The sequence below is a fragment of the Rhineura floridana genome, chromosome 3 (genome assembly GCF_030035675.1).
Source record: "Rhineura floridana isolate rRhiFlo1 chromosome 3, rRhiFlo1.hap2, whole genome shotgun sequence".
NCBI classification, from domain to species: domain Eukaryota; kingdom Metazoa; phylum Chordata; class Lepidosauria; order Squamata; family Rhineuridae; genus Rhineura; species Rhineura floridana.
This window is the reverse complement of record NC_084482.1, coordinates 181,629,293-181,656,016: the sequence shown is the minus strand read 5'-3', so window position 1 is coordinate 181,656,016 and position 26,724 is coordinate 181,629,293. Positions and strand designations below refer to the sequence as shown.

At 41.5% G+C, this 26,724-nt stretch overlaps 1 protein-coding gene across 3 annotated transcripts in view; it reads left to right on the top strand.

The window, feature by feature from the left end:
- ATXN7 (ataxin 7) overlaps window positions 1-26,724 on the top strand; it is a 156,285-nt gene that overhangs the window by 111,203 nt on the left and 18,358 nt on the right. The window contains exon 1 of one of the 3 annotated variants that reach the window (XM_061618731.1): window positions 3,685-3,942. The exons of the other annotated variants lie outside the window; for them this stretch is intronic. Coding sequence (XP_061474715.1) covers window positions 3,927-3,942 — 16 coding nt within the window. The 5' untranslated portion in view covers window positions 3,685-3,926. Of the gene's footprint in view, window positions 1-3,684; window positions 3,943-26,724 lie in introns of those variants that run through there. 3 annotated transcript variants of the gene reach the window in all.

The window sequence follows — 26,724 nt, the reverse complement described above, 5'->3', positions numbered from 1 at the left end:
TCGGGAGCCACCACTGAAAAGGCCCTAGTTCTAGTCACCACCCTCCGAGCTTCTCGAGGGGATGGCACTCGGAGGAGGGCCTTAGATGTTGAGCGCAGTGTACGGGTAGGTTCATATTGGGAGAGGCGTTCCACCAGGTATTGCAGTCCCATGCCGTGTAGGGCTTTATAGGTCAAAACCAGCACTTTGAATCTAGCCCGGAAACAAATAGGAAGCCAGTGCAGACGGGCCAGAACAGGTGTTATATGAGCGGACATTGAACTGATTGTGTCTGTTGGCCCTGCCCTCAGCCTCTGAATGTTCAGCAGAAGGTGCAAAATGCACTCTGTGCAATCTGGAACTATGGTCTTGCCAGGCTTCCTGATTGTGAATACACACTCCATCTATGTATAGGAAAAAGGAGGAGGCAACACTCAGAACAGATGGGTGAAAACAGAGACAAAGCCTGAAAGCAGTTCGGGGATATATAAAACTTTTAATCAGAAACATCAAATGCCTAACATTTTTTTTTTTAAAAAAACTTCCTCAGAGACAAAAAAAAAAATATTTCTGTTTAGTGCACTTTAGCAGAGCGTATAGCCTATTCTCACCTTTCAGAGATTGCACAGAGGTTGAGAGAGGGCAAGCAGATGCATCCCGATTAGGGTGTGGCCAGCAGTCACAATCCTGCCTCCACATGTTGATAAAATATAAGAAGGCTATTTATTTATTTATTTTATTATACTTGTATACCGCCCCATAGCCGAAGCTCTCTGGGCGGTTTACAGTAACTAAAAACATTAAAACAAATACAATTTAAAACAGATATTATAAAAACAATTTAAAACACAATTTAAAAATTTAAAACAGTATAACCATGCTAAAATGCCTGGGAGAAGAGGAAAGTCTTGACCTGGCGCCAAAAAGATAACAGTGTTCGCGCCAGGCGCACCTCATCGGAGAGATCATTCCATAATTTGGGGTCCACCACTGAGAAAGCCCTCCCCCTTGTTGCCACCCTCCAAGCTTCCCTTGGAATAGGCACCCGGAGGAGGGCCTTTGATCTTGAATGTAGTGTACGGGTGGGTTTGTATCGGGAGAGGCTATAGCCATCTTGAAAAAGTTAATTATAAATTTGACTGTTTTACTGATATGCTACTAGTTTATTCACTTACTCATTTTTGGAAATGGAAAACTAACTGGAGAAAAATATAAGCAACAGTTTGGAAATGTTTCTGCCCTGCATCACATCAAAACAAAAAAATTAAAAACAAGACCTGGATCCAAAAAGTAATGTTAGTTAAGCTTGCACTCAATAAGAATGTTACCCTTTAAGCAGCAGGTTTTTCCCCACTACATGCCATATCACACACCACATGCCATATACTTTTGAAATTCCTGTTACTTCCAGACTTTACTGTGCAGCGCATGGTGAAATGCTTCCAAACACACAAAAAAGCCCCCTTCGGCACATAGAGTTAGTTACACAATGTTTTGCATCCTGACCACAGTTTTTGGAAACATAAGCTTTAAAAGGTGGCTTTAGAAAAAGAATCCAGTTTTAATGTACTTTGATATTCACTGTTTAGTCTTATAGGTGGAGATTTTACTTACCATGAATTGCTATTTTCAGACTGGAGTGGAGGACACTCTGTTGACAGGGATGATCCTACCTCTGGGAGTGCAGGCATTCTTTCCAATCTTCTGCCTCCTCTCCAGGGGGAAAAGCCATCCCTTTCACCAGACCAAATGACAGAGCAAGACAACTCCTCAACCCCCACCAAATCACACACACAAAACACCCCATAGGGAACCCAGAGGATGAGAGGGTGGAGAGAGGGGACCCCCCCCCAAAAAAAAGATCTACCCTCTGAGTGACTGCACACTGGACATCGCCTTCAAGAAAGCCAGAGCAAGCTGCAAGGCAGCAGTAAAGACCAAAGCACCCCCACGCTCTGCAACTGGAAAAAAGGCGGAGGTGTGGTAAAGCAGAGAGTAAACAGAAAAATGTCTTTCAAAATGGTGCTCTCGCCAAAAAACGATGAAGGCCACAGAAGTGGGAAAGAAACAAAATAGTGTTCCTACCAAAAAACCTCCCCAAAGCAAACCATGATCTAAAATGGTTTTCCCGTCAAAATCACAGGTAGGCTCCCAACACAGACAGGAAGAAAGGAGTGCAAGGACTGTCTGCTAGTCAGCACAGCCCTCCATCGCCCCTACATTCCAGGCCCGGTGGCAGTAAAATAAAATCCAAAAAGAGGTGCATACCCCCACAAAGCCTGCTCCCCCTCCCTCCCCCAAAGCCCAAGGGGACAGAGACACAAGGAAGAGAAGGGGAAAAGATCTCACACAGGACAAAAAGTAGGAGAGGAGGATTTACGGAGACAAAACAATATCTACATAGATGGGTAAGGACTGCAGAGCAAGCCAACCCTTCATCCTGTCAGACCCACAGACAGGGTCAATCTGGTGAGAGGAATGAGAGGAGGTAGAATATTAGAAAAGAGCCTGCCTGTCATTCCCAGAGGGAGTGACATATTCACATATTTCTGAAGGATGAGTAAAAAAAGAAAATGTCTCCAGTAAGTGTGATTAGCTAAAAGCTGACTGTTACTGTAAAGGGCAGGACTAGAACCAATGGGTGGGAATTGTAGGGAAGCTGAGCTTGGCTAAATGTTAGAAGAAACTTCCTAATGGTAAGAACTGTTAAACAGACTGCCTCAGGAGGGATGGTCTCTCTTCTGCCCCAGGTATTTAAGCAGAGGTTGGGTGGCCATCTGTCAGGGATGCAGGGGCTTGGACTAGATGACATGCATGGCCCTTTCAATTCATACGATTCTTTAATCCTTTCTCTACAGTTTTTTTTAAATTTATTACTTATTTTTAATAGATTTCTTACTTGCCATTTACCATTAGGTCCCAAGGTGTGTTATAACAATAAAATATACGGTAATAAAACAAATAAAACAGTTATAACCAGAAAAGTTTGAAAACAGTCCCATTTTTAAAAGTATTTAAAAACTTTATAAAACTATAAAAATAATACAAACATTTATAAAAACAATTCAACATCTAAAAGTATCTCCAATACAGGTGCAGACTGGGATAAAGATCTCATGATGTGTTTCAGCTAAAACTCAAGTATTCAGAGTTATTAGCATCTTTGTATATGGACTAAATTCAGTGTTAGCAACTGGTTGTCAAGACTTTTTGGAGAATCTGGTAGCTCAGAGTTACGTATATAGGAAAGGAACATGTGAAAAGCAAAGTTCTGATCCAAGTATATCAAAATAAATGGTATGAGGACTTACAAGGCTAGAATTCAGAATGTTAAGTAATTTTATATAATAGTTCTGAAGTTTTGGTGTAAGAAGCATGCCAGTTGTAAAAAGTTCTAGTCAATACTTCTGGAAAACTGCAGTGTTGCATGAACGTTTATAATGCATATTGTAGCAAAGTTTGTTATTGTATGTTCAATGGCAGCTATTGTAAAGAAAATTGGAACAGTAAATGATTAGCATGTTATATGGTAAATTATTTTAAGTACAGCCTTCTCAAACTCCTGCAGGTTGTCTGAAAACAGAGGGATTAATTTACATCAGCAAGGATTCCTGGTTTGACCATGTTAGATAAAATTAGACTCCACCTCCCCGTTTTTACTAGTTATCTGCCAGGACCTTTGTGACTCAAGTGCACTTCACTGTAATAGCAAATGTTACATAAACCCAAACATGGAGCCTGTTTGGAGTTTGTGGGCAGACCCAAATTATGATGCAAAGCTTTAGTAGCAAGTGTGCAGCGAAGCACAATCAAATTATGTGAATGGGAGAGTCAAGCAAGAAGGCTTTCCAGAACAGCCTTTTTCCTTTGCACGGAGCTTGAAAGTTCTGGGTAACTTTTCTGGTGCAGTTTTCAGAGGCAGGAGTTGGCAGGGAGCCCAGATCTGAATGGAGTTTGCAGAAGGTTGGTATAGTTCTGTACTAACGCGGCATGAAACTGAGAGACTTACACTTGCGTGCCTTTTTCTAGGTTTGTTTGTTTGCTCTGCCAGAGGTGGAGCTAAGTATTGTTGAAGTCCCGTAGATGGCCTTTGCAGAGTTAGTTGATGAAAGTGGATAATCTCAAAAAGTGGGATTAACTGCTGCAAGCAGCCCACATAAACCATTCCGAAATGTGATTTGGCCAAAGTTCAAAAGCAGATGGGAGTTGAGTTTGCTATTAACTCAAACAAAATGCTGATGTTTGCACTGAGCTATCACAGTATTTTGGAACATAGTAGCTCTTTTTAAACTATATTGCAAAGACGTGTAATGTTCAGAAAGCTGATGTCTACAGTTCCAAGATTAACATTTTTGCGTGCTTAAAACTCTTAAACTGTTATTTTGTTAATCATACTTGTGATTAAAGTGCTTCTGTGAACCAAATAAGTTTACTGAACAGAATGCTGTGTTAAAGCTGTTTCTCTGCAGAAATTTAAAATCCACGTTTTTGTAAAAGAAGAGGCATTTAAACAAGGGAAGCAGCAACAGATTCAAAATTGTTTTCTGTCTGGTAATTCTTGGAGCCTTCTAAAGGAGAGTGCTGTGTTTGTTTTGTTGAATTTATTAATAAACACAGGCTTAATAGGTTAATTTTAGCAGCTAATCACCTGAAAAGCATATTTCATAGCCCAATTGAGCAATGTAAATTTACAAGTCAGGGTGCTATAAACTCAAGACTTTTGTTTACAACAGAAGGAGGTGACCATTTTAGCATTGCAAATCTCATGCAATTGAAAGATGAAAACAAATTTGCTAGCCTGATCCCATCTACATATAGTTATATTTTTAATATTAAGACATTTTATTTTAAATTGTTGCATCCCACATGATAATATTTTACTGAATTTTATGTATGCATATAAATATAAAGTAAAATTTAAGAACATTTAACTGTGCAAACAGTATTGTTTGCTCTTAATGTTTACTTTGCATCGTTCGTTGCTTGATTGTATCAGTGACAAAAATGAAACTGTTAATTTCTATGTAATCCTTCTGGGCAGCACATACTAACCATATAGCAAGAGTCTAGAAGATTTTGACGACATAACTGCATTTAAGTCTTCACAGTATTAGTTGACTGACCAAGTATATCTCATGCTTCATCAAAAGTCGCTACAGCAAAGACCAAAAAAACCCCCCAACAAAGTAGTTTGCTTCTAAATTATGCTTTTGTTAATAAAAATGTCTCATAACTTTTTATGCATGTGTGAACCCCTTTGGTACCTCCCCCTCCCAAAAAAGTATGTTACAGCATTTTGTTTCTTTATATATGCTATAATTTCCCATGTCCCTAAAGATATTTAAATAACAATTTAGGGATTTGAAAAACCCGTTATGGAGCGAAATTAAGCAAAAGTAAATGTCATCCCTCTGTTTCCAGGATAGTACAAGGTGTCTGTCTTCCTTCCAGCAGCCGAATAGCATCCCATTGAACTGAAATCACCTCTGGTCTTGGAATATAGGAGCCAATGCAGTGTTTCAGTCATTCAGTTTGAAACTGGGCCTTCTGGCCATAGACCTAGTTCACACATATCCCCTAAGACAAACCATGGTTTAGCATGAATAAGCAAATGCGGGCTCTTGAACGGAAGAGTACAGCCACAGTGCTTCTCCCTGCCCAGCACAAAACCGTGATTTAGCTTAGCATTACATCCAAACCCAGATTCATGGTTTGTCTTGCTCCAGACAAAAGACAAGCTGTAACTGTGGTCAAATTGAGATCTTTTATTTCTAGTATTTTTGAACCATCTATTCTCAAGAACTTTATAGAAACCTTTCACGTTGTTATTTGTCTAGGCATTGGCAAATGTGAAAATGTTTATTCAAAGGGGAGCATCGGGGTTTGTTTTTATTGAATGAGAAAAGTGGAATGATAGTTATCAGGAAACTATGTGTAATGGGTATATGATGCATTAATTCATGTATTGATTATTGTTACACTTCCAGTATTCTGGTGATAAAAAATTTCCAGAACAGTAGGTAGCTCTTGTGGCATACTTAAAGTGAAAGATGCCTGTTGTCTTTCTTCACTTTTCTATACCTCTAATAGGCTCCTGACGGTTTCCACTTAAGATTGCTGCCTGCCACTTAATGTGCTGTTTTCATACCACTGTTGCCCTTCCCATAGCCATTAGACTTAGGTTTCTATCCAATGTATGGTCATAGGAATTATTTCAGCTGTTGTATTTTGCACTAGTGATAGTACAAGAAAGCTAACAAAGTTGTAGCCTGGCCCACAAAAGAGTCAACAAAACTTATCTGATACCTTTTATACAAACCTTTAAAACATTTTGAACTGTTTCTCATCTGGTTGGAAGTGGGAAATGCATGAAAAGATAGACAGGAACTATCTCTCTGCATATGAATTGTGCAGATCTTATAACCATTAGTGCTAGCTGCTTCTTTTACTTGATCATAGGTACTGTAGTAATGGTCTGAAGGTACATGAGCCAGCACCCTGGGTCAGGTCTGGTCAGTGTCTGGATGGGACACCGCCTAGGAACCATATGAAAAGAAAGGTGGGGTATAAATGAAATAAATAGTAATAACCATGAATGAGGGGAATGCTTTATATTACTTGGTGTCATCATTGTGCTTCTTTCATTGCCAGTAGTGTAAATGTTGGGCTAGTCAAAGTCTCTCAGGCTAAGCGTCCGTACAGGTTTTTTGTGAGAGTAAAATGGAGAGTGAGAGAACCATGTACATTGCTTTGAGCTCCTTGGCGGAATGGGGGGATATACATGTAGAAATAAATAAATAAATTTGAAAAGCTATATTCTCTGAATTATTTGTTTATTTAATAGTTTTGTATACTGCCTTCACCAGTAGGCCCCAGAGCAGTCTATAAAATATATTTATGAGAGCCAGTGTGGTATAGTGGTTAGAGTGTTGGACTAGAACCTGAGAGACCAGGGTTTGAACTCCCACTCAGCCATGAAGCTCATTGGGTGACTATGGACCAGTCACCGCCTCTCAGCCTAATTTACCTGTTGCGGGGATTAAATGAGGAGGGAGAGTACCATGTACACCACTTTGAGCTCCTTGGAGAAAAGGTGGGATATAATGTAATAATAATAATAACAACAAAAAACAATACAATAAAAATAATTCGAACACAAAAGAAAAGAAGGAAGTATTAAAATATTCATCCATCAAAATCCAGCTGTGAAAAAACTGACAAAATTCTTCACTCTATCCCTCCTCCCAAAGCCTGCTGAGAAGAGGTGTGTCTTGACCTGTTTTCTAAAAGAGTATAATGAAGAGGTGAGATACACTTCAGTACTGTAGGATTCAAATGATAAGGAGCTAAGCTGTTTTTAAAAGGTTATTCAGTTTATATTTTTACCCATTTTATTAAAAAAAAAAACCAGCAACATGTAGTGTAGTAAAATTGATCATAGTTAGATATATCGATGTGATTGCTCTGTACTGGCCATGCCTTAACCAGATCTGTATCTGTAGCGATCTGTACCAGATCACTGTTGCTTTGTAAGTTAGAGGTTTGTAGTGTCCTTGTCTCCACATATTTCCTACAGAAATTTGTTCCTTCAAAAACTTGTCATGAAAATCTTTCTGAGAGATGCTGTGACTGGCCTCTTTTCAGTATGCACTGACACCCCTGGTTATGAGCAGGGTTTTCCACATTACAGAAATTAAACTGTGAGCAAAAAAGTTACTTGTACAAATTATACAATTTGGCAACCTTGCATAATGTATTGAGAATTTTAACAAGTTTTGTTTTATTTAGTAATGGGGAGGGGCTAGATTCAGGAACTATGTTTGACACTGAAGCCCAACTATTCTGTTATACTTCTGGATTTTTGCATGTAAAGTATTAACACACTCTAAAAAAAAAAAATACTGGATGCTGAATTCTGTGCCCAGTATCACATTCTGCCTTTTGTTTGTGTACCCAAAGAATCTCAGCATATGCAAGTCTGTGTTAACAGGTGAGATGCTCTATGATAGCTGATCAGTTTCAGACAATCAGTTTCCTTTTGGGTTACCATCTTAGGGATCTGTCAGATCAATAAACTACTCTCTATAAACCACTTGTCATAAATCTTTAGGAAAGAAGATACTGTTTTTTAAATGCAGTACAGCTGACAAATGAACTGACCAGATTCTGATTTACAAAGATAATAACTAATAAAATCTGTGGTCTAAAGAAATGTCAGTGGAAGATTAGTTCCTTTTCTTAGTTTCCCAACTCCTGTTGCAGGAAAAGAGCATTCTGCTCCCTAGCTTCTTGGGTCATACCAAGAAAAAGAAAAAGTAATGGATCAGGTCGCTGATTCATAGGGTCGCCATAAGTCGTAATCGACTTGAAGGCACATAACAACAACAAGGGCTTTGTAGACTGATGCTGTGTGTCACATTCCCTAAGGAAAGTGAACACTGATCCTTCTTCACTGCAACATAGAAGTACATTGAAGAATTCTTAAAAAATGAATTTCTTATTTTGGGATGGCTACAAACTTATTTAGTAGTGGTAATTTTTACTATGCATGTCTAGGCATCACATGATATTAAAATTATGACTTTCCTTTTGAAGCCCCCGATTTTCTTTTTTATACAAATAGGATGTCCTCATCCAAAATGAATTTCTTCCCCTAGTGGCTATTGTGTTTGCATTTCCATTCTTCAGTTGACTTGAATCAGTGTTTTTTTATATTGAGTATTCTGAAACATACTTTTATCTTACAGTCCTTGAACAAGGCATCATGCAGAAATGTATCTGCCAATTAATGTTGTTTTTGTTTCTGGGGCAGTTCCACCCCACTCTGGCTCCCTGTGCTGCCCCATCATTTTTGTGCTATAACGCAATGCCCTGAAAGACTGTAGCCAAAGTGTCAGTAGCCCTATAATCTACCTATCTTGGTTTTGTGGCCATAGTCTTTGCATAATCTTAACTAGAGATGTGAATGCTCAGGAAAAAAACAGGAAAAAATCATTTTTTTCCTAAGCTGTTTTTGTTTTTTCCCCGAAAAATTGAAAAAAATGAAGACAAAATTGATGATGGAATGTTTTATTTTAGCATGATGAATAAAATGTTTCATTGAATCTTGCCCCCCTTTTTTCTCAGTTCTTTTTATGGGAATGGGTGCTTTGTCTTCTTGACACGGTGGAGGACTAGTGGAGACATAAATAATTTTCTTTGTTATTAATGTTAATGGTTTCTTCTGTGGTTTTTTTACATTGTTTTTTGCCTGCTCCTCATAAACTGGCAAAACGAAAGAGGTTCCTTCCAGTTCAGGGATTCTTTACAGCTCTGGATCTTGTAGATCCATTTGTTACAAAAAAAAAATTTAAAATTTAAAAAGTAAGTTTGTAATTATTATTTGAATAAAATGTACTTTTAATATAGTACTTTTAACATACCAAATGTGATAATTTTATGCCAAACCAACTTGTACATAATTACATTTCATGTTCCTGAAGTGACAAAATCCTGAAGTCTGTAAAAAGTGCTAATAATTGCATTTTTTCAGTTTTTCTGAAAATTTCCATTTTTTTCGAATGGCTTCAAAATTTCTGGAAATTTTGCATCTCTAATCTTAACTGTAATTTGAAGAGTTCTTTCACTTCATTAGACTATCAGTTGGATCCAAAGTTGCAAGAGCAGAGGGGTGGTTTACCCTCCCTGCCTTTGTTGCTATTTGCTCTGCTGCTGCTCTTGTTTTTTATAAACCACCCAACATTTTCTAAGCACTGTACAGGGATTAAAAGATAGAACTGTCCCTGCCTATATAGGCATGATACAAATGGGTTATTATTATTATTATTATTATTATTATTATTATTATTATTATTATTATTATTATTATTATAGTTTATTTATACCCTGCCTTATGGCCAAAAGGCCCTCAAGGCAGCTTACAAGAAAAACACAAATATAGAAATACATCAATAAAACAATACTATTTACAAAAATTAAATAAAATAACAAATAACATTATTAAAAAACAGCGATTACAACTTCCAGTGAAAATACAGGGTGGTGCAGGTGCCTGGAGCAGCAGAAACATTGCAAGCTGCCCCCAACAAAGCTGTGAGTTGGTTCTCTTTCCTTCTATGCTTGCAAGTCCGACACCTTCAGATGAACTTCTGATCAGCTTCTCTGCTGGGAAAATATGACTAAGCTTTCCCAAGCACCAGCTAGTCCCAGAGAAGCAGGGTGGGTTGTGATGCGTCCTTCCCTGGCTCTCCCTGTCAGGTTCCTACCTGCTCGTGGCTACTGCCTGTCTCTAGGCACCACCAGGGACTCCACAAGTCCGGACCGCTCTCTCTTATGATTTCTCTCCCCGCTCTAGCACAGATCTCAACAGATCCCCCTGCTAGGCAGCCACCAGTAACGTCCCAATACTAGTATTCCCAGAGACTCTGAATACTGGTATTGTTATTCTCTTCACCGCTGCCACCATTTGTTACAGTTCCCCTTCAGCCTTGGTCATTACCTTACCCTCCCTTCTGGTCTGTGAAACTCCAGCCAAGGATCAGGCCTTTGGTAAACCACATTAAGTATTTATTACAGATAACAAAACTAACAAGATTAACAGGATTTCTTCTTAAGGCACATAAGCATATGGTTTTACTCAATACTAATCCGAACTCCACCTCCCTCCTTCTTCACTCTCTCCTGACAAACAACTCTCTCAAACCTCACCAAGCAATCCACTCTTTCTCTTCTCCCCCCTATTCCACAATTTACCACCTCACATTCACCCAGATTTACCTGTCATCCTTTCATTTATACTGTCAGCCATTTTAAACATTCAGCCAATCATCAAGCATTCTATTGCCATTCACTCCCCCTCCTCTTTCACCACTTACCATGTATACTCTAAACAACCAGCACTTACCATATATACACTAATATATAGGAACATCACATGGGTCATGGCCTGGATGTTGTTCCCCATCCTGCCACCGTAGTTGTAATTGGCGGCGGCTGCTTCCCGCTTGGCGGCCTTCTAGATCTTCTCAGAGAAGGTGTACCCGCCGCCCCGCTGGATGAGGGCGAGCCACGGCGTACCTGCTGTGGCGGCTGGGATGCTGAAGTTAGTGAGGGGGTTGCAGGCGTTGACAGCATCGAGCCCCTCCAGTAGTACCAGCACGCCGGCCACCTGCTGCAAGTCCTGCCCATAGATGCCATTCTCGCCGGCACTCCACCCGCTCTGGTTGTTGCTGGGCATCTTCCACAAGACATTGAGCCAAGCGGTCCAGACTGCCTGTGCCGACACCGTGTTAACAGAGTGGCGGAGCCAAGCACAACAGTGTGTCCAGGGCACAAAGGGCAGGTGGCCACTTTACCTCAAGCAGCGAGGGAGGGAAGGAGAAACGGAAGAGGTGCTCCTACCACCATCTTGGCAACAATATCCCGTTCAGGCATTATGCCCTCAGTGTCCCTGCTCCTTGCACTTCAACCTTCCCATGATGAATGGAATGTCTAAAAGGAGGCATTCATCTGGATACACTAAAAAGCCCCATCACAATCAGGAACATTGTGTTTTCAGAGTTCCTGATCTCAAGGAGGCTTTTAAGCATCTTTAACCAGATGTACTTAGAAGCCCCCTTCAGACCTTCCTGCTCAAGGGGTTATGGAGAGTACAGGTAAACAACCAAATTCAGGTCCCCGTTATTAATCAATAAAGTTGCATGAATGTCATAATGACCAGGTGGAATGGATGTTGAGGGGACACAGTTCTGGGAAGGAAGATACTAAAACATGTTTGTACCCAGCTGAGCCATTTGAGGGGACTTTGATCTCTCAGTTCCCTCATGTTGGTAGTGGAATGGCTACTGACAGACATAGTTCTAGGAAAGGAGGAGCCAAATGACAGTTGGCCCCAGCAGAGCCAATGTTATGGAAACATATCATAGAATCATAGAATAGTAGAGTTGGAAGGGGCCTATAAGGCTATCAAGTCCAACCCCCTGCTCAATGCAGGAATCCAAATCAAAGCATTCCCAACAGATGGCTGTCCAGCTGCTTCTTAAAGGCCTCCAGTGTCGGAGAGCCCACTACCTCTCTAGGTAATTGGTTCCATTGTTGTATGGCTCTAACAGTTAGGACGTTTTTCCTGATGTCCAGTCAAAATCTGGCTTCCTGCAACTTGAGCCCATTATTCCGTGTCCTGCACTCTGGCACGCTCGAGAAGAGATCCCGGCCCTCCTCTGTATGACAACCTTTCATGTCCTTGAAGAGTGCTATCGTATCTCCCCTCAGTCTTCTCTTTCCAAGGCTAACATGCCCAGTTCTTTCAGTCTCTCCTCATAGGGCTTTGTTTCCAGTTTCCCCTGGTCATCTGTGTTGCTCCTCTGAATCTGTTCCAGTTTGTCTGCATCCTTCTTGAAGTGCGGAGACCAGAACTGGATGCAGTACTCAAGATGAGGCCTAACCAGTGCTGAATAGAGGGGAGCTAATACTTCACGTGATTTGGAAACTATACTTCTGTTAATGCAGCCTAATATAGCATTTGCCTTTTTTGCAGCCACATCACACTGTTGGCTCATATTCAGCTTGTGATCAACGACAATTCCAAGATCCTTCTTGCATGTCTTATTGCTGAGCCAAGTATCCGCCATCTTAAAACCGCATTTGGTTTCTTTTTCGTAAGTGTAGAACTTTGCATTTATCCCTGTTGAATTTCATGCTGTTGTTTTCAGCCCAATGCTCCAGCCTATCAAGGTCCCTTTGAATTTTGTTTCTGTCTTCCACGGTATTAGCTGTGCCCCCCAATTTTGTATCATCGGTAAATTTGATAACCATGCTCTGTACCTCCACATCCAAGTTGTTAATAAAAATGTTGAAGAGCACTGGGCCCAGGAACGAGCCCTGTGGTACGCCACTTGTTACTTCCGCCCAGTTTGAGAACCATTGATAAGCAGTCTTTGAGTATGATTCTGGAGCCAACTGTGGATCCACCTGATAGTCACTGCCTTCTAACAGCTTGAACTAAACACCTGAAGAATGGAGGCTGTTGGGGTTTTTTTACGGTAGAATTTATTTTTGCCGTTAACCTCAAAAGCACCCCTACTCTGTAAACTTTTAGGTTTTACATTATGGGTAAAGTCCAGTGCTGCATTCTGGTCACAGAATGGCTTTTGATCCAGTGGACTTGTCTGCTCATATAAGAGAAAGGGAGGTTATCCTTCCTCCAATATTTCCCCCTTTCTGTGACAGCTGCCTCCAGAACAGTGTGGGAGATGGTGTGGGGAGCTACAGGGATATGGAAGAGTTGGAGGAGAGTTGCGTCCCTTCTCTTATGTTTAGCAGACACCTTCACTGGATCAAAAGCTGTTCTGCAAACTGAATGGCAGCATTGGATTTCATCCATTTACTTCACAGTGTGGGGTTATGAGGTCCTTATTTTAAAATGCAGTGTTGATAGCTCTCAAATTCATATTCAGATATCTGCCATCACAAAAAGATGGCTCATATGATATGAGCTGTTTTTGTCACACACAGCATGCATTAACTTACATTTTTGTGAGGTTTAAAGTGTAATGCCATGAATTTATGCCCTGAGAAGGGGTGGTTGATCTTGCCTGCTAACGTTTTGCTGCCAGTGAAATTTAAATGTACTTTTTAATTTTTATTATTATCTATTAATTGCTTGATCCCCGAAGGTCCCCAAGTGACTTACACAGTGTTAAAAACTGTATGTTTAATATAGGGTAAGCAACGAGTTTATTCTTTCAGGTCTGCTATTTAATTACCACCATGTAAGATACTCCCTCTCTAGGTCTTGATTTTCTTACAGTGATACCCTATACAATATTGTATGCGTGGATCCACTATGACACTGTACTCACAGGTTGCTCTATATATAAAAATAGATCAAAGTTAATTCCCCCTTTTGCCCAAGTATCTACATTTTACACACATGCACGCACGCATGCACACACACACACACTTCATAATTTATCCCATGAAGCCCCTTTTTACCCAAATAGTGTTTTTCTTAGGGTCTCATTTTGATGATGGATATGTAGACTTTGGATATGTTGCTCAACTCATTTTTATGAATATTTTGATTTGTAATTTTGTCTAGGTTTGCAATTTCCTCACCTTTTCTGTCCTAGACTAATACTGAAAATAATATTGCCACTGAAGACCAAACTGTCAGAACAATTAACAATCACTATGTTCTTCAGCAAAAAAAATGCAGTTAATGGAATTTTTGTCAATCAAAACGATACATTGCATAATAATGGCTTGCAGTGGAGTGTTAGTAGTTACATCAGTTTCTCAACCAATACCTTTTGTTATTGTGTTACAAAGTAACTCCCCTGTCATTTCAAGATTATGTAAAATAGAAGATACTGGTACCTTGCCAATGGATCAGATGCTATTTTTAATTGTGACAAGTATTAGGATTTAGGATTTGCAAAATGTACAGTAGTTAAGGTAGAAATAGCCAGCAATTTTTCTTTCCTTCATATAAGGGGTCTGTCATCACTAATATTGGCTCTAGCTAAATCATAAAGCATCGCTGAACTTTTAAGGCCTCCAAATAGTAACTTAGTAAATCCACTCTGGGATTCTTGCCATTGTTATAAAAAGACATTTGGCACTTAGTACTTTGTCCTATTTAGAAGTGCAAAATTTACCGCTATAAAATGCAAATACACTTGCACAGCACGTAGTTTTGTAAATAGGCTAAATAGCTTGTTTTGGATACAGGGGAAGATTACTAAGGAAATCTTGAAGTAAATCAGTGTAGAGATTTATTTTGCTTCTCAGTAACTTTCACCCAAAAGTCTTGTCGTTTTCCCTCTTTGATACTTAGAATGCAAGGTTATAACAGAAGCTTATGGTTCATTTTGAAGTTTAAATATGCAGGTTTTATATGTCGGAGCCCTTCCTTATCTTAATAATTGATTGGGAGGGTCTGACGATTGTTAAAGAATGTGATGAATTAGCTTGAATGCTAATCCTAACAACTATAAATAAGATTGAATTAAGATTCTTTGTCTCTGGCTAATTAGTGGTGGTATTTTAGTCCATATTTTTAGGCAGTAATTTTTTTCCAACATAAAAATGATTGATCATCTGCAGATTTGCAGCACCCAGGATTATTTCTGACCTTGGGATAAAGTGGCAATCCTAGGACTTTGGTGGACATTTAGTGCACCACTGAGTACCAGAGTGAAATCCAGTCATGAATAGTGCAACAATAATGCATGTGAATTTATTGACATTTGAGCAATTACTAGCGCAGACACTGAGATAAGCAAGTATACTTCTAAGTGAATTTATGGTGTATGCGAGTACTGTATATATTTTCTTACTTATTGGAAACCGCTTTCATGTTTTCAAATGAAAAAGTGGTATAAAAATATATTTATAAATAAAAAATGTGAAAGTTGAACAATTGTTGCTGGCACTATGATTCAAGGTGCTGGTTTTAACCTATAAAGCCTTACACGGCTTAGGACCACAATATCTGATGGACTGCCTCTCCCAACATGAACCCACCCGTACACTACGCTCAACATCTAAGGCCCTCCTCTGGGTGCCTCCTCCGAGGTAAGCTGGGAGTCTGGCAACAAGGGAGAGGGCCTTCTCAGTGGTGGCCCCAAAATTATGGAATTAACTTCCTGATGAGGTGCGGCTGGTGCCAACACTGTTATCTTTTCGGCGCCAGGTCAAGACTTTCCTCTTCTCCCAGGCATTTTAGCATGTGTTTTAAAATTGTTTTTAGTTTTTTTTTTAATTGTGTTTTTAAATTGTTTTTTATGTTTTAAAATTTGTATATTTGTTTTTATTGTTTTAATTGCTGTAAACCGCCCAGAGACCTTCGGCTATTGGGGCGGTATATAAATGTAATAAATAAATACAAGCATGTTAGGAAAGAAGCTGATGGTTATAAACTATTGATAAAATTAATTAACCTCACAAAGGAGACATCCATTAAGAAACCTGTTGCTTAATCTTAGTTCAGGTGTGGCATCAAAAATAGGTATACAGATTTTTGGTCCAAAAAACATTAGGTTAATCTGAAGGGACTATTCCAGGCAAAGAGTCTTCATATGAAATGAAGCTTATCCAGGGCTATCCCAGAATTTTCCTGATAGCACTGTTTTTCTTTTGATTCCTTATGAGATCCCTGGACTGCAACCTAGACTCTCCATAAGCAAGTAACAACTTGCTTACTGAAGATAGTCACCATCTTCTCTGTGGTGGGTACAGACCATAGAAAATGGAAGAGATAGCTCTATTCTGGGGATATTTTTGTGAATGAACAGCTAAGCAGTAACAGTGTATACTTGACAGGCTTATCTACTTAGACTTCTTCTTGGGAGTAACTTCTTTCATAACAGGCTTAAAGTTAGTTAAATGTTTGTTAAACCCAAGGTAATTGGGGTGGAGGGACAGTTTCTCTAGCTGCACCCTGAACAGAATAGATTCTAGTTGCAATTGTAAGATCCAAAACCTTCAGTTTCAGAAAAGAGGTGCTCACAGATCTACTTGTTTACTGAAGACCAAGGAAATTGGAAGTTAAAGCACTCATCCTCAACTTCTGTATCATGTAAATGGTAAATATGTTCTACAGTCTCTTGTACTGTGCCAGTTTACAGGTTAGCCTCCAAGCCCCCATACTTTCCCCATTGGTTCCTGGACGCATTCCTCAATCTGGGATCATACCTCCCTCTGGCTCTGGAAGGCAGGCACCAACTTCTAACCTGGAGGAAAGTCTATCCCACTCTCCAGACTGGCCCTGCCTGTCAGTGTGGCCAGTTGGATCTAGGCTGGGCTCCTTAAGAGCCAGCCCACTTACGTAAATTTCCACCTTCTCAATTTTTCCTCCTTCAGCCTTCTTCGCATCTTCTTTTTACCACAGCGGTATTAACTGGCTTAATACCACAGTTCAGGGCAGGCCTGGGGTAATACTAGCAGGCCGCATTCCAGCGGCAAGGCAAGGGAGAAGGCTCAGTGAGGTGCACCTGCTCAAGCAGCAGAGGTATGACTGCAGGTGGTGAGGGCATCAGATCAACGGGGCATGCTTTCTCAGAGAGGAGAGGCGCAACCGTGACTTACAGGTCGTCATTGCCTGATTCGCAAGCCCCTTTTCCCACCAAATAGTTTTGTGGGAGAGATGCAGGGCATCATTGACAGGGGCCTGGCCTCATGTTTGGCCTCTTCCAACCCCCACAATAGGATCAGTTGGGCCGCAAGAAGCTGGACATGGCGAGCAATGAATCTAGTGATCCTGGGAGCAAGCAGCCATCCATGCAAGAATGTGGGTAGAAGAAAGAAATGCAAGAGGACTCATTTGGGACATTCCAGGAAGAAACATGCCAGGTCACCCCCTCCTCATCCCTGGAGTCTTCCTTCACCACCAGTTACCCTTTTCCCCACACACAAAAGGTGGCAGGATAAGCAGCATGCTCAGAAGCGCAAGAAGCAGGCCTCCTCATCCTCTTCCCCCCTCCCCCAGGCAGGTGGTGTAGACATAGCAGGCACATGGCAGTGGCACTGGGCTTGTTGGAATCAGAGGGCTTGCTCTTCTCAGAGGATAAGGAGGGAGAATTCTCCAGTGAGAGCCTGGAAATCCCCTGCCACCGCCGCCAAGGGAAGGTTTTTTCAGCAGAGGTTGGCCCTGCTCTTCTAGCCAAGGCCCTGAGGATTCTGGAGCTTCCAGAGGAGCTTGTTAAGGAGAGTGAGGCTGTGGCCAGTGTTTCTTCCAGGGGAACTACATCTTCTCTTCCCAATGGGCAGCCTAGATTGGTCTCCTTTCCCTTCCTACACTCCTTTCCTGAAATATGGAAAGCAGAATGGGCTCCCTGAATAAGGACAAGCCTGCTCACAAGCTGGTTTGAAAACACTATTCTTTTCCCATCAGAGTGTTGGAAGAGCTGAGGACCCACACTAAATCAGCCAGTAGCCTCCCTATCCTCCTCCATGGCTATACCATCTGAGGGGGAAGGAGGCCCCAGAGATCTGTGTGATAAAAGAGCGGAGGTTGCACTGCACGGGGCTTCAAGGCTGAAGTCCATACCTTTGGAGCTTCAGCTGCTGCTTCTGTTTTTGCCTGGGCCAATATGCTGTGAGCGAATGAGTTGGTGGCCAGGGAAGATATCCCCAAGCACATCAAGGATGCTCTCAAGAAGATGTCCCTCGCAGTAGCATTGCAGGCAGATGCAGTAAGGGATGCAACTGGGAGGTGGACTTCAGATCCCAATCCACGCTGGCCCTTTGCAGGATCCAAGCTGTTTGGGGAACCACTGGAGAAAATCCTGTAGAAACACATGATCAGCACAAGGCCTTGCCCCCACCCAGGAAGGATGAGCACAAGCACAAACAGTCCCAGTCTTTTGGGGGCTCAAGATCATTCCAGTGCCTGCATTCCTCCAGGGCTTTCAAACAATGCTACAGCAGGACAGACAGGTCTAAGGGGATGGCTTCCTCCAGAAGTCAGTCATCCTCAAGTTACTTCACTGGTTCCAAGTTCCAGAAGGGGACAAAGAGCCAGTCTACACCATAAGAGCAGTAACCCAGGGCCACAAAGGGGGCAGCCTGCTCCATTTTGCTCACCAGTGGGCCAGAACCACCTCAGACAAGTAGGTTCTTCAAACTGTTTCCTCATGGTACTCATTGGAGCTTTCCAGGGTGCCATAGGAAGAGTTCATAGTGATTCTGCACTCCAAAAGGCCAGACAAACATCAAGCTTATCTCAGAACTATCAGCTACCTCCTTGATATCTGGGCAGTGGAGCCGGTCCCAGGACCCAGTTGAAAGTGAAGTGTCGTCAGTCCTGGTTTTGGTTCTGAAGAAAAATGGGAATGCCTGTACTATATTGGATCTCAAGAGGCTGAACAGAAGAATGCTGTACAAGAAGTTCAAGTTGGAGACTCTGATGTCAATCGCAGAGGCCATCAATCAGGACGACTGAATGGCACATATCCATCCATCATGGGCACAGGAAGTACCTTTGATTTTGCTATAACAGGAGGCACTTCCAGTACAGGGCTCTTCCATTTGGTCCCACCTCTGCCCTTAGGGTCTTCACTAAGATGCTAGTTGCCCTGGTGGCACACTTGAGGACCCTGGGGGTGCAGCTGCATCTCTGTCTGGATGACATCCTCATCCAGGCACCATCGAGGGAGCAATGTTGGAGGGACATTCAGATCATAGTGGTGTCCCTTAAAACAGCAGGGGTTTGTTGTGAACATGGAGAAGAGTGCTCTGGAGCCCACCCAGACCATCACTCATCTGGGGGTTCAAATAGATTTGGACAGTTTTTGCCTGTGCCTCAACCAGGAGCGACTAGCAAGCCCATTTCTGTGTTGGAGAGGGTCATTTCTTTGGGATCTACCGACCTGATGGAGCTGGCCAAGCTTCAAGGGATACTTGTTCATGCCAGGACATGGTGATGCTTGTTCATGCCAGGAACTGGTGAATTGGTCTCACTTCCATTCTCGGCCACTGCTTCAGGTTCTGCTGCCATTGATTGCACAGTTACATCGCTTGGAAATTACTACCTAGATGGATCTTCACAAGGACTTGTGGTGGTGGTTGGTCCCTCACAGAGTTATGGAGGTGGTGAACATGGAGATACCTGTCCAGAAGGCAGAGAGGGTTCATTTGGACATCCATGGTACCCAGGGAGTTTGGTCTATGAAGAAAGTACAAAGCAGCATTACCTTGCTGAAGCCCTGGTCAGTGAGGTTGGCTGTGCTGGAGTTCAAACCGCATATCACAGGCCCTCGTGTTGGTGAGGACTGACAACATCTCTGCCAAATTGTATGTCAAGCATCAGGGAGGCATGAGGTCCAAAGCACTAATAAAGGAAGTGTGTCTTCTTTTCAGCTAGGCAGAGTCACAGCTTCTGTCATTGATGGCAGAATATCTGGCAAGAATGTGACAGTGGAATGGTTGAGCAGGATCACCTTGTCATATTTAGAGTGAGGATTGCATACCCAGGTGTTTCAACACATCAACCTATGGGTTCAGTTGTCCTGTAGTGATGCACGACAGCTCCTAGCCCAGCAGCTTCTTCTCTCGTTACCTGTCTCTGGAAGCCCTGGGCATGGATACGCTGACAGCAGTTTGGCCAAAGGACCTTCGTTATGCCTTCACACCATTCAGTCTGCTTTCACAGACTGTCAGGCAGATACGCCAGCTGAGGGTAGAAGTAATCTCGGTGGCCTCACTTGGGCCACATAGATCTAGGTTCAGGCCTGGTTATGGGACTGAATTTGCCTTAGTTGCCCTGATAGATGACCTTTATCAGGAGAAGGACAGGGGGAGTGCAACCCTGTTACTCTTACTTGATCTCTCAGCGGTTTTTGATACCATTCACCATGGTATCCTTCTGGGCCAGCTTGGTGAGATGGGTATCAGAGGCACTGTTTTAGATTATGACTTATGGCAACCCTATGAATCAGCGACCTCCAAGAGCATCTGTCATGAACCACCCTGTTCAGATCTTGTAAGTTCATGTCTGTGGCTTCCTTTATAGAATCAATCAATCTCTTGTTTGGCCTTCCTCTTTTTCTACTCCCCTCTGTTTTTCCAAGCATTATTGTCTTTTCTAGTGAATCATGTCTTCTCATTATGTGTCCAAAGTATGATAACCTCAGTTTCATTTTAGCTTCTAGTGACAGTTCTGGTTTAATTTGTTCTAACACCCAATTATTTGTCTTTTTCCCAGTCCATGGTATGCGCAAAGCTCTCCTCCAACATCACATTTCAAATGAGTTGATTTTTCTCTTATCCGCTTTTTTCACTATCCAACTTTCACATCCATACGTAGAGATCGTGAATACCATGGTCTGAATGATCCTGACTTTAGTGTTCAGTGATACATCTTTGCATTTGAGGACCTTTTCCAGTTCTCTCACAGCTGCCCTGGTTTCTGCTAGTAGTATGGTATCGTCTGTATATCTTAAATTATTGATATTTCTCCCTCCAGTTTTCACACCTCCTTCATCTTGATCCAATCCCGCTTTCCTTATGATATGTTCTGCGTATAGATTAAACAAATAGGGTGATAAAATACACCCCTGTCTCATACCCTTTCCAATGGGGAACCAATTGGTTTCTCCATATTCTGTCCTTATAGTAGCCTCTTGTCCAGAGTATAGGTTGCACATCAGGACAATCAGATGCTGTGGCACCCCCATTTCTTTTAAAGCATTCCATAGTTTTTCATGATCTACCCAGTCAAAGGCTTTGCTGTAATCTATAAAGCACAGGGTGAATTTCTTCTGAAATTCCTTGGTCTGTTCCATTATCCAATGTATGTTTGCAATATACTTTCTGGTGCCTCTTCCCTTTTTAAATCCAGCTTGGACCTCTGGCATTTCTCACTCCATATATAGTACGAGCCTTTGATGTAGAATCTTGAACATCACTTGCATGGGATATTAAGGCAATAGTTCGATAATTACTGTATTCCCTAGGATCCCCTTTCTTTGGAACTGGGATATATATTGAACACTTCCAGTCTCCCATATAAGGCAGCATTATTCAGAGCTCTTGATATGGTTGACTGGTGCACCATTACTCCACTCCCAGCCACTGAACTCTGTAGCTCCTTCAAAGTGATTGTTGGCTTCTCTGTGGCTTCTCTCATAAGTCTCCTTGTTCGAGCACTGAGTTTGAGGGACGGACTTTTCTTGGCAGTGCCTGGGTGGTGTGATGCAGCTTCCACTCTCTGATTATTGATCCAACTGTGCTCACTGGGATATCCAAACACTTGAATATTATTTTGTACCCTTTTCCTAATTATGCATTTGTATTACATTATCTCTCATGTCTGTAGAATGCTCTTTGGTCTTGATCCTTCAACAGTGAGGTTTTTATCCTTACAGTGTGACAGCCACTTTAATGGTTCACAGGTGGAGGCCATTGGTATGATAATTGTGTCCTCGATAGGGCAATTTCTTTCATCTGTGTAAACTGGAAGCTTCCATAGCACAGGGGTGGAATACTTATGCATCATGTTTCAGTTTTTTTAAAATATTTTTTACAAATATTTCCCAACATACAACCAATGTCTCCTTACAATAGTTGATTTTGAGTTTCAGGGTTTCAAAGTAAAATATGATACAGAACGAAATTACAATGTACTATTTGTGATTCAATAATATGAGAACGTTGGTCAGGAATCTGAGTACTTTTGCAAGTCACTGTATATAAAAATATATATCCCTGCACAGAAATGCAGGAGGTAGCTCCACCAAGAGTATCTGGATTAAAATAAATGGGGCAAAGAAGAAAAGGAACATGGTGATTGCAATCTACTACCTACCACCCAATCAAGGGGAAGACAAGAATGAAACTTTTGAAAAGCAAATTGCCAACGAAAAAAAGTGGAAGGCAGCAAAAGAAGCCAATGTGGCTTCACAAAAAGCTTACAGATTACTTGAAAACCGAAAAAGGACACATATAGGAGATGGAAAGAAGGCCAGACCACAAAGGAAGAGGACAGACAGGAACATGGAATTACTGGGATGGCATGAGGAAGGCTAAAGCTGAGAATGAGCTGAGGTTAGCAAGAGATGCTAAAAGCAACAAAAAAGTTTTCTTCAGGTTCATGCATAGCGAAAGAGAGAGAAAATAAATGGTGGTACAGCTACTCGATGAGGATGGCAAAATGATGATAAAGAAAAAGGCAGAAGTGCTCAATTCCTACTTTGGCTCAGTCTTCTCCCAAATTAGGGTCTATGACCCTCCTGGCAAACATGAAGTTGAAGAGGTAGGATTGGAGCTTGAGAATTATAGACAAATGGTCAAGGAATACCTAATACCTTTTGAACGAGTTCACATCTGCAGGGCCTGATGAACTGCATCCTACAGTATTGAAGAAAGTGGCTGAAGAACTCTCAGGACCACCATCTATTATCTTTGTGAAATCATGGAGGATGGGTGAAGTGCAGGATGACTGGAGGAGGGCTTATGTTGTCTCTATCTTCAAAAAGGGCAAAAAAGAGGCACGTGAGAACTACAGGCCAGTCAGTCTGAACTACAGACCAGTCAATCCCTGGGAAAATTCTGAAGCAGGTTATAAAGCAGTCAATCTATAAGCATATTGAAAACAATGCAGTGATTACTAGAAGCCAACATGGATTTATCAAGAACAAATCCTTCCAGACCAATCTTATCTCATTTTTTGATCAGGTAACCTCCCTGGTAGACTGTGAGAATGCTGTGGACATAACATTTCTTGACTTCAGCAAAGCTTTTGACAAAGTGCCCTATGATAGTCTGATAGGCAAGCTAACTAAATATGGGCTGTATGGAGCAACTATCAGGTGGATCCATATACGGGTATAGAATTATACTCAAAGAGTGCTATCAGTGGTTCCTTCTCAAACCCAGGGGGAGGTAACAAGTGGGGTACTGCAGGGCTCGGTCCTTGGCCCAGTGCTCTTCAACATCAAGATTTGAACAGAGTGGTTTATAGCAAATGCTATTGGAGATCACTGATTCTTAGCGTCGCCATAAGTCGTAATCAGCTTGAAGGCACATAACACATACACACAGACACTCACAAGATGGGGAATACTTGGCTCAGCAATACTACATGTGAAAAGGATCTTGGGATTGTTGTTGATCACAAGCTGAATATGAACTGACAGTGTGATGTTGCTGCACAAAAGGCAAATGCTATTTTAGGCTGCACTAACGGCAGTATTGTTTCCAAATCACATGAAGTACTAGTTCCCCTCTATTTGGCACTGGTTAGGCCTCATCTTGAGTACTGCATCCAGTTCTGGACACCACACTTTAAAAACGATGCAGACACACTGGAACGGAGGGCAACAGTAAAACAAAACAAAAATCATTATGTATTATGAAAATTATTAAGTCTCCTCCAGTCCTCCACAGTGTCAAGCACACTTAAAGCACTAATTTTCTAAGCTATCATCAGTTGCTACTTCTTTGTGTTGCCCTGTACTTTTTCCCACTCCCAGTCTTTTGGCCTAGTCAAGAGGACAGTAATAGATCCATCAACTCTGTCAACAAGGCAAAAAAATATATGGACTGCCTTCAAGTCGATCCCAACTTATGGCGACCCTATGAATAGGGTTTTCATGGTAAGCGGTATTCAGAGGTGGTTTACCATTGCAAAACCCACAAGCAAAGAAAGCACTGAATCCTTTTTCCATTTCTTGTATCATTGGCAGTGCCTCCTAGAGGAAGATATATATCTTGCTGTTGCATTTGAGAATTGTAGTATCAGTGTGCAGCTCGGGACTTCCCTGTCCTCAGTGTATAGGAATTGTAATGATCTTATACTGCACATAATCTTACATAAAAGCCTGTTACTTAGTTTTAATAATCATTTTAGGGGAGTAAATATATGAACACCTTATCTTAAATATTTTATTCATCTTTCTAATAGAAAACATTTCATAATCCATTTTTTCACTCTTTTGGAACAACAAAAGAAGGCTTCGGGGACAAAAACCAGTTTATGAGAAGCAGGCAGTTGTACCAAGTTCTTTTCCCTTTTCCCTTTTCTTGCTGGTTTTAAAACGGTATTACAGCCTATGCTGAGTTTTAGGTGGTATTTTTTCTGCTGATTTGTATTTTTTAAAAGTGTTAATGTTGTTTAAATTTTTAGATGACAATTTGTAATAAGCTTGTAAACTGTCAAGAAGAATTGAGTAGAGTATAAATGTAACAAATAAATAAATGTGAATGGCCCTAGATAAACATTTTATATTGACTTCAGTGCAGTGCTGTTCAGGGGATTTAAGTGAAATATTCAGCGCCTGTCAACTTACAGTGGATAAATCGAGGGATGTACAACAGGACTCCACAAATTGTAGCTGTCTGTGGTAGCCAACCAAAAACGTTGTTGCCAGGACCCCCCTCTTTCCCCTAGGAGGTGGCATCTTGTCCTTGACATTGCTCTACATCTGTAAATCTCAAAGTGAGGTCAAACAATCCATTACTTTTCTCAGAAGCTGGATCTGAGGAAGGTGATGGGAACTCATTCCTGCAAGTTACACTGTGCCTCAGTGAAAAAGCAAGGTCTCATCCAGGGCTGTGGAGTCAGTACGCCAGACCTTCGACTCCAACTCCTCTATTTTTCTACTGTCCGACTCCTTCATAAATGGCAAATGTATATTATATCTCATCTCTTTTTTTGATCGGGTCACTAGCTTAGTAGATGGTGGAAATGCTGTAGATGTCATCTATCTAGATTTCAGCTAGGCGTTTGACAAAGTCCCCCACGACCTTTTGATTAGCAAACTAGTCAAATGCGGACTACATGGAAATACTGTCAGGTGGATTCACAACTGGTTGGAAAACCGTACTCAAAGAGTGGTCGTCGGTGGCTCTGCTTCGGACTGGAAGGAGGTCTCGAGTGGAGTGCCACAGGGTTCTGTCCTGGGGCCGATACTCTTCAACATTTTTATCAATGACTTAGATGACGGGGTGGAGGGAAGCCTTATGAAGTTTGCGGATGATACGAAACTGGGAGGGATAGCTAACACAATGGAAGACAGGAATAAAATCCAAAGGGACCTGGATAGACTAGATTCTGCATTTAGGCCACAAAAACAAAATGCACGGGTACAGGATGGGAAATACCCGGCTTAGCAGTAGTGCGTTTGTGAAGGACCTTGGAATTGTAGTGGATCCCAAGTTGAACATGACCCAGCAGTGTGATGCTGTGGCAAAAAAGGCAAACGCGGTTTTGGGCTGCATAAACAGAGCTATAGTTTCCAGGTCGAGGGAAGTAATAGTCCCACTATATTCTGCATTGGTCAGGCCTCATCTGGAATACTGCGTTCAGTTCTGGGCGCCTCATTTTAAGAAAGATATAGACAAGTTAGAGCGGGTTCAGAAGAGGGCGACGAGGATGATAGCCGGTATGGAGAACAAGTCTTATGAGGAAAGGTTGAAGGAACTTGGCATGTTCAGTCTGGTGAAGAGAAGGCTGAGGGGGTGACATGATTGCACTCTTTAAGTACCTGAAGGGCTGTCACATAGAGGAGGGTACAGATTTGTTCTCTGCTGCCCCAGAGGGTAGGACTAGGTCTAATGGTTTTAAGTTGCAGGAGCGTAGATTCAGATTGGATATTAGAAGGAACTTCTTGACAGTAAGGGCGGTTCGGCAATGGAACCGACTGCCTGGGGAGGTGGTGGGATCCCCTTCACTGGATGTCTTCAAGCAGAGGCTGGACAGCTATCTGCGGGAGATGCTCTATTTATTTATTTTATTTATTAATTAAATTTCTATACCGCCCCATAGCCGAAGCTCTCTGGGCGGTTCACAACAAATAAGCATCTGAAGTACAAGTAAAAAGCCATATATAACACAAGTTGAATTAATTAAGCAAAAAATGTAAACATAATGAAACACATAACTAACTGCAAAACTCAATACTAAATATGAAAATGGTAAAGATGTGAAATTGGTAAGAATGTTAAAACGTTAAGATAATTAAAAAATCAACATATTAAATAATTTAGATGTTTAAATGTTTGAGATGTTTAAAATGTTTAAAATGCCTGGGAGAAGAGGAAGGTTTTTACCTGACGCCGAAAAGATAGTAGTGTTGGCGCCAGGCGTACCTCATCAGGAAGGGTATTCAAGAGTTTGGGGGCCACCACTGAAAAGGCCCTTTTTCTCGTTGTCACCCTCCGGGCTTCTCTCTGAGTAGGCACCCGGAGGAGGGCCTTTGACGTTGAGCGCAGTGTACGGGTAGGTTCATATCGGGAGAGACGTTC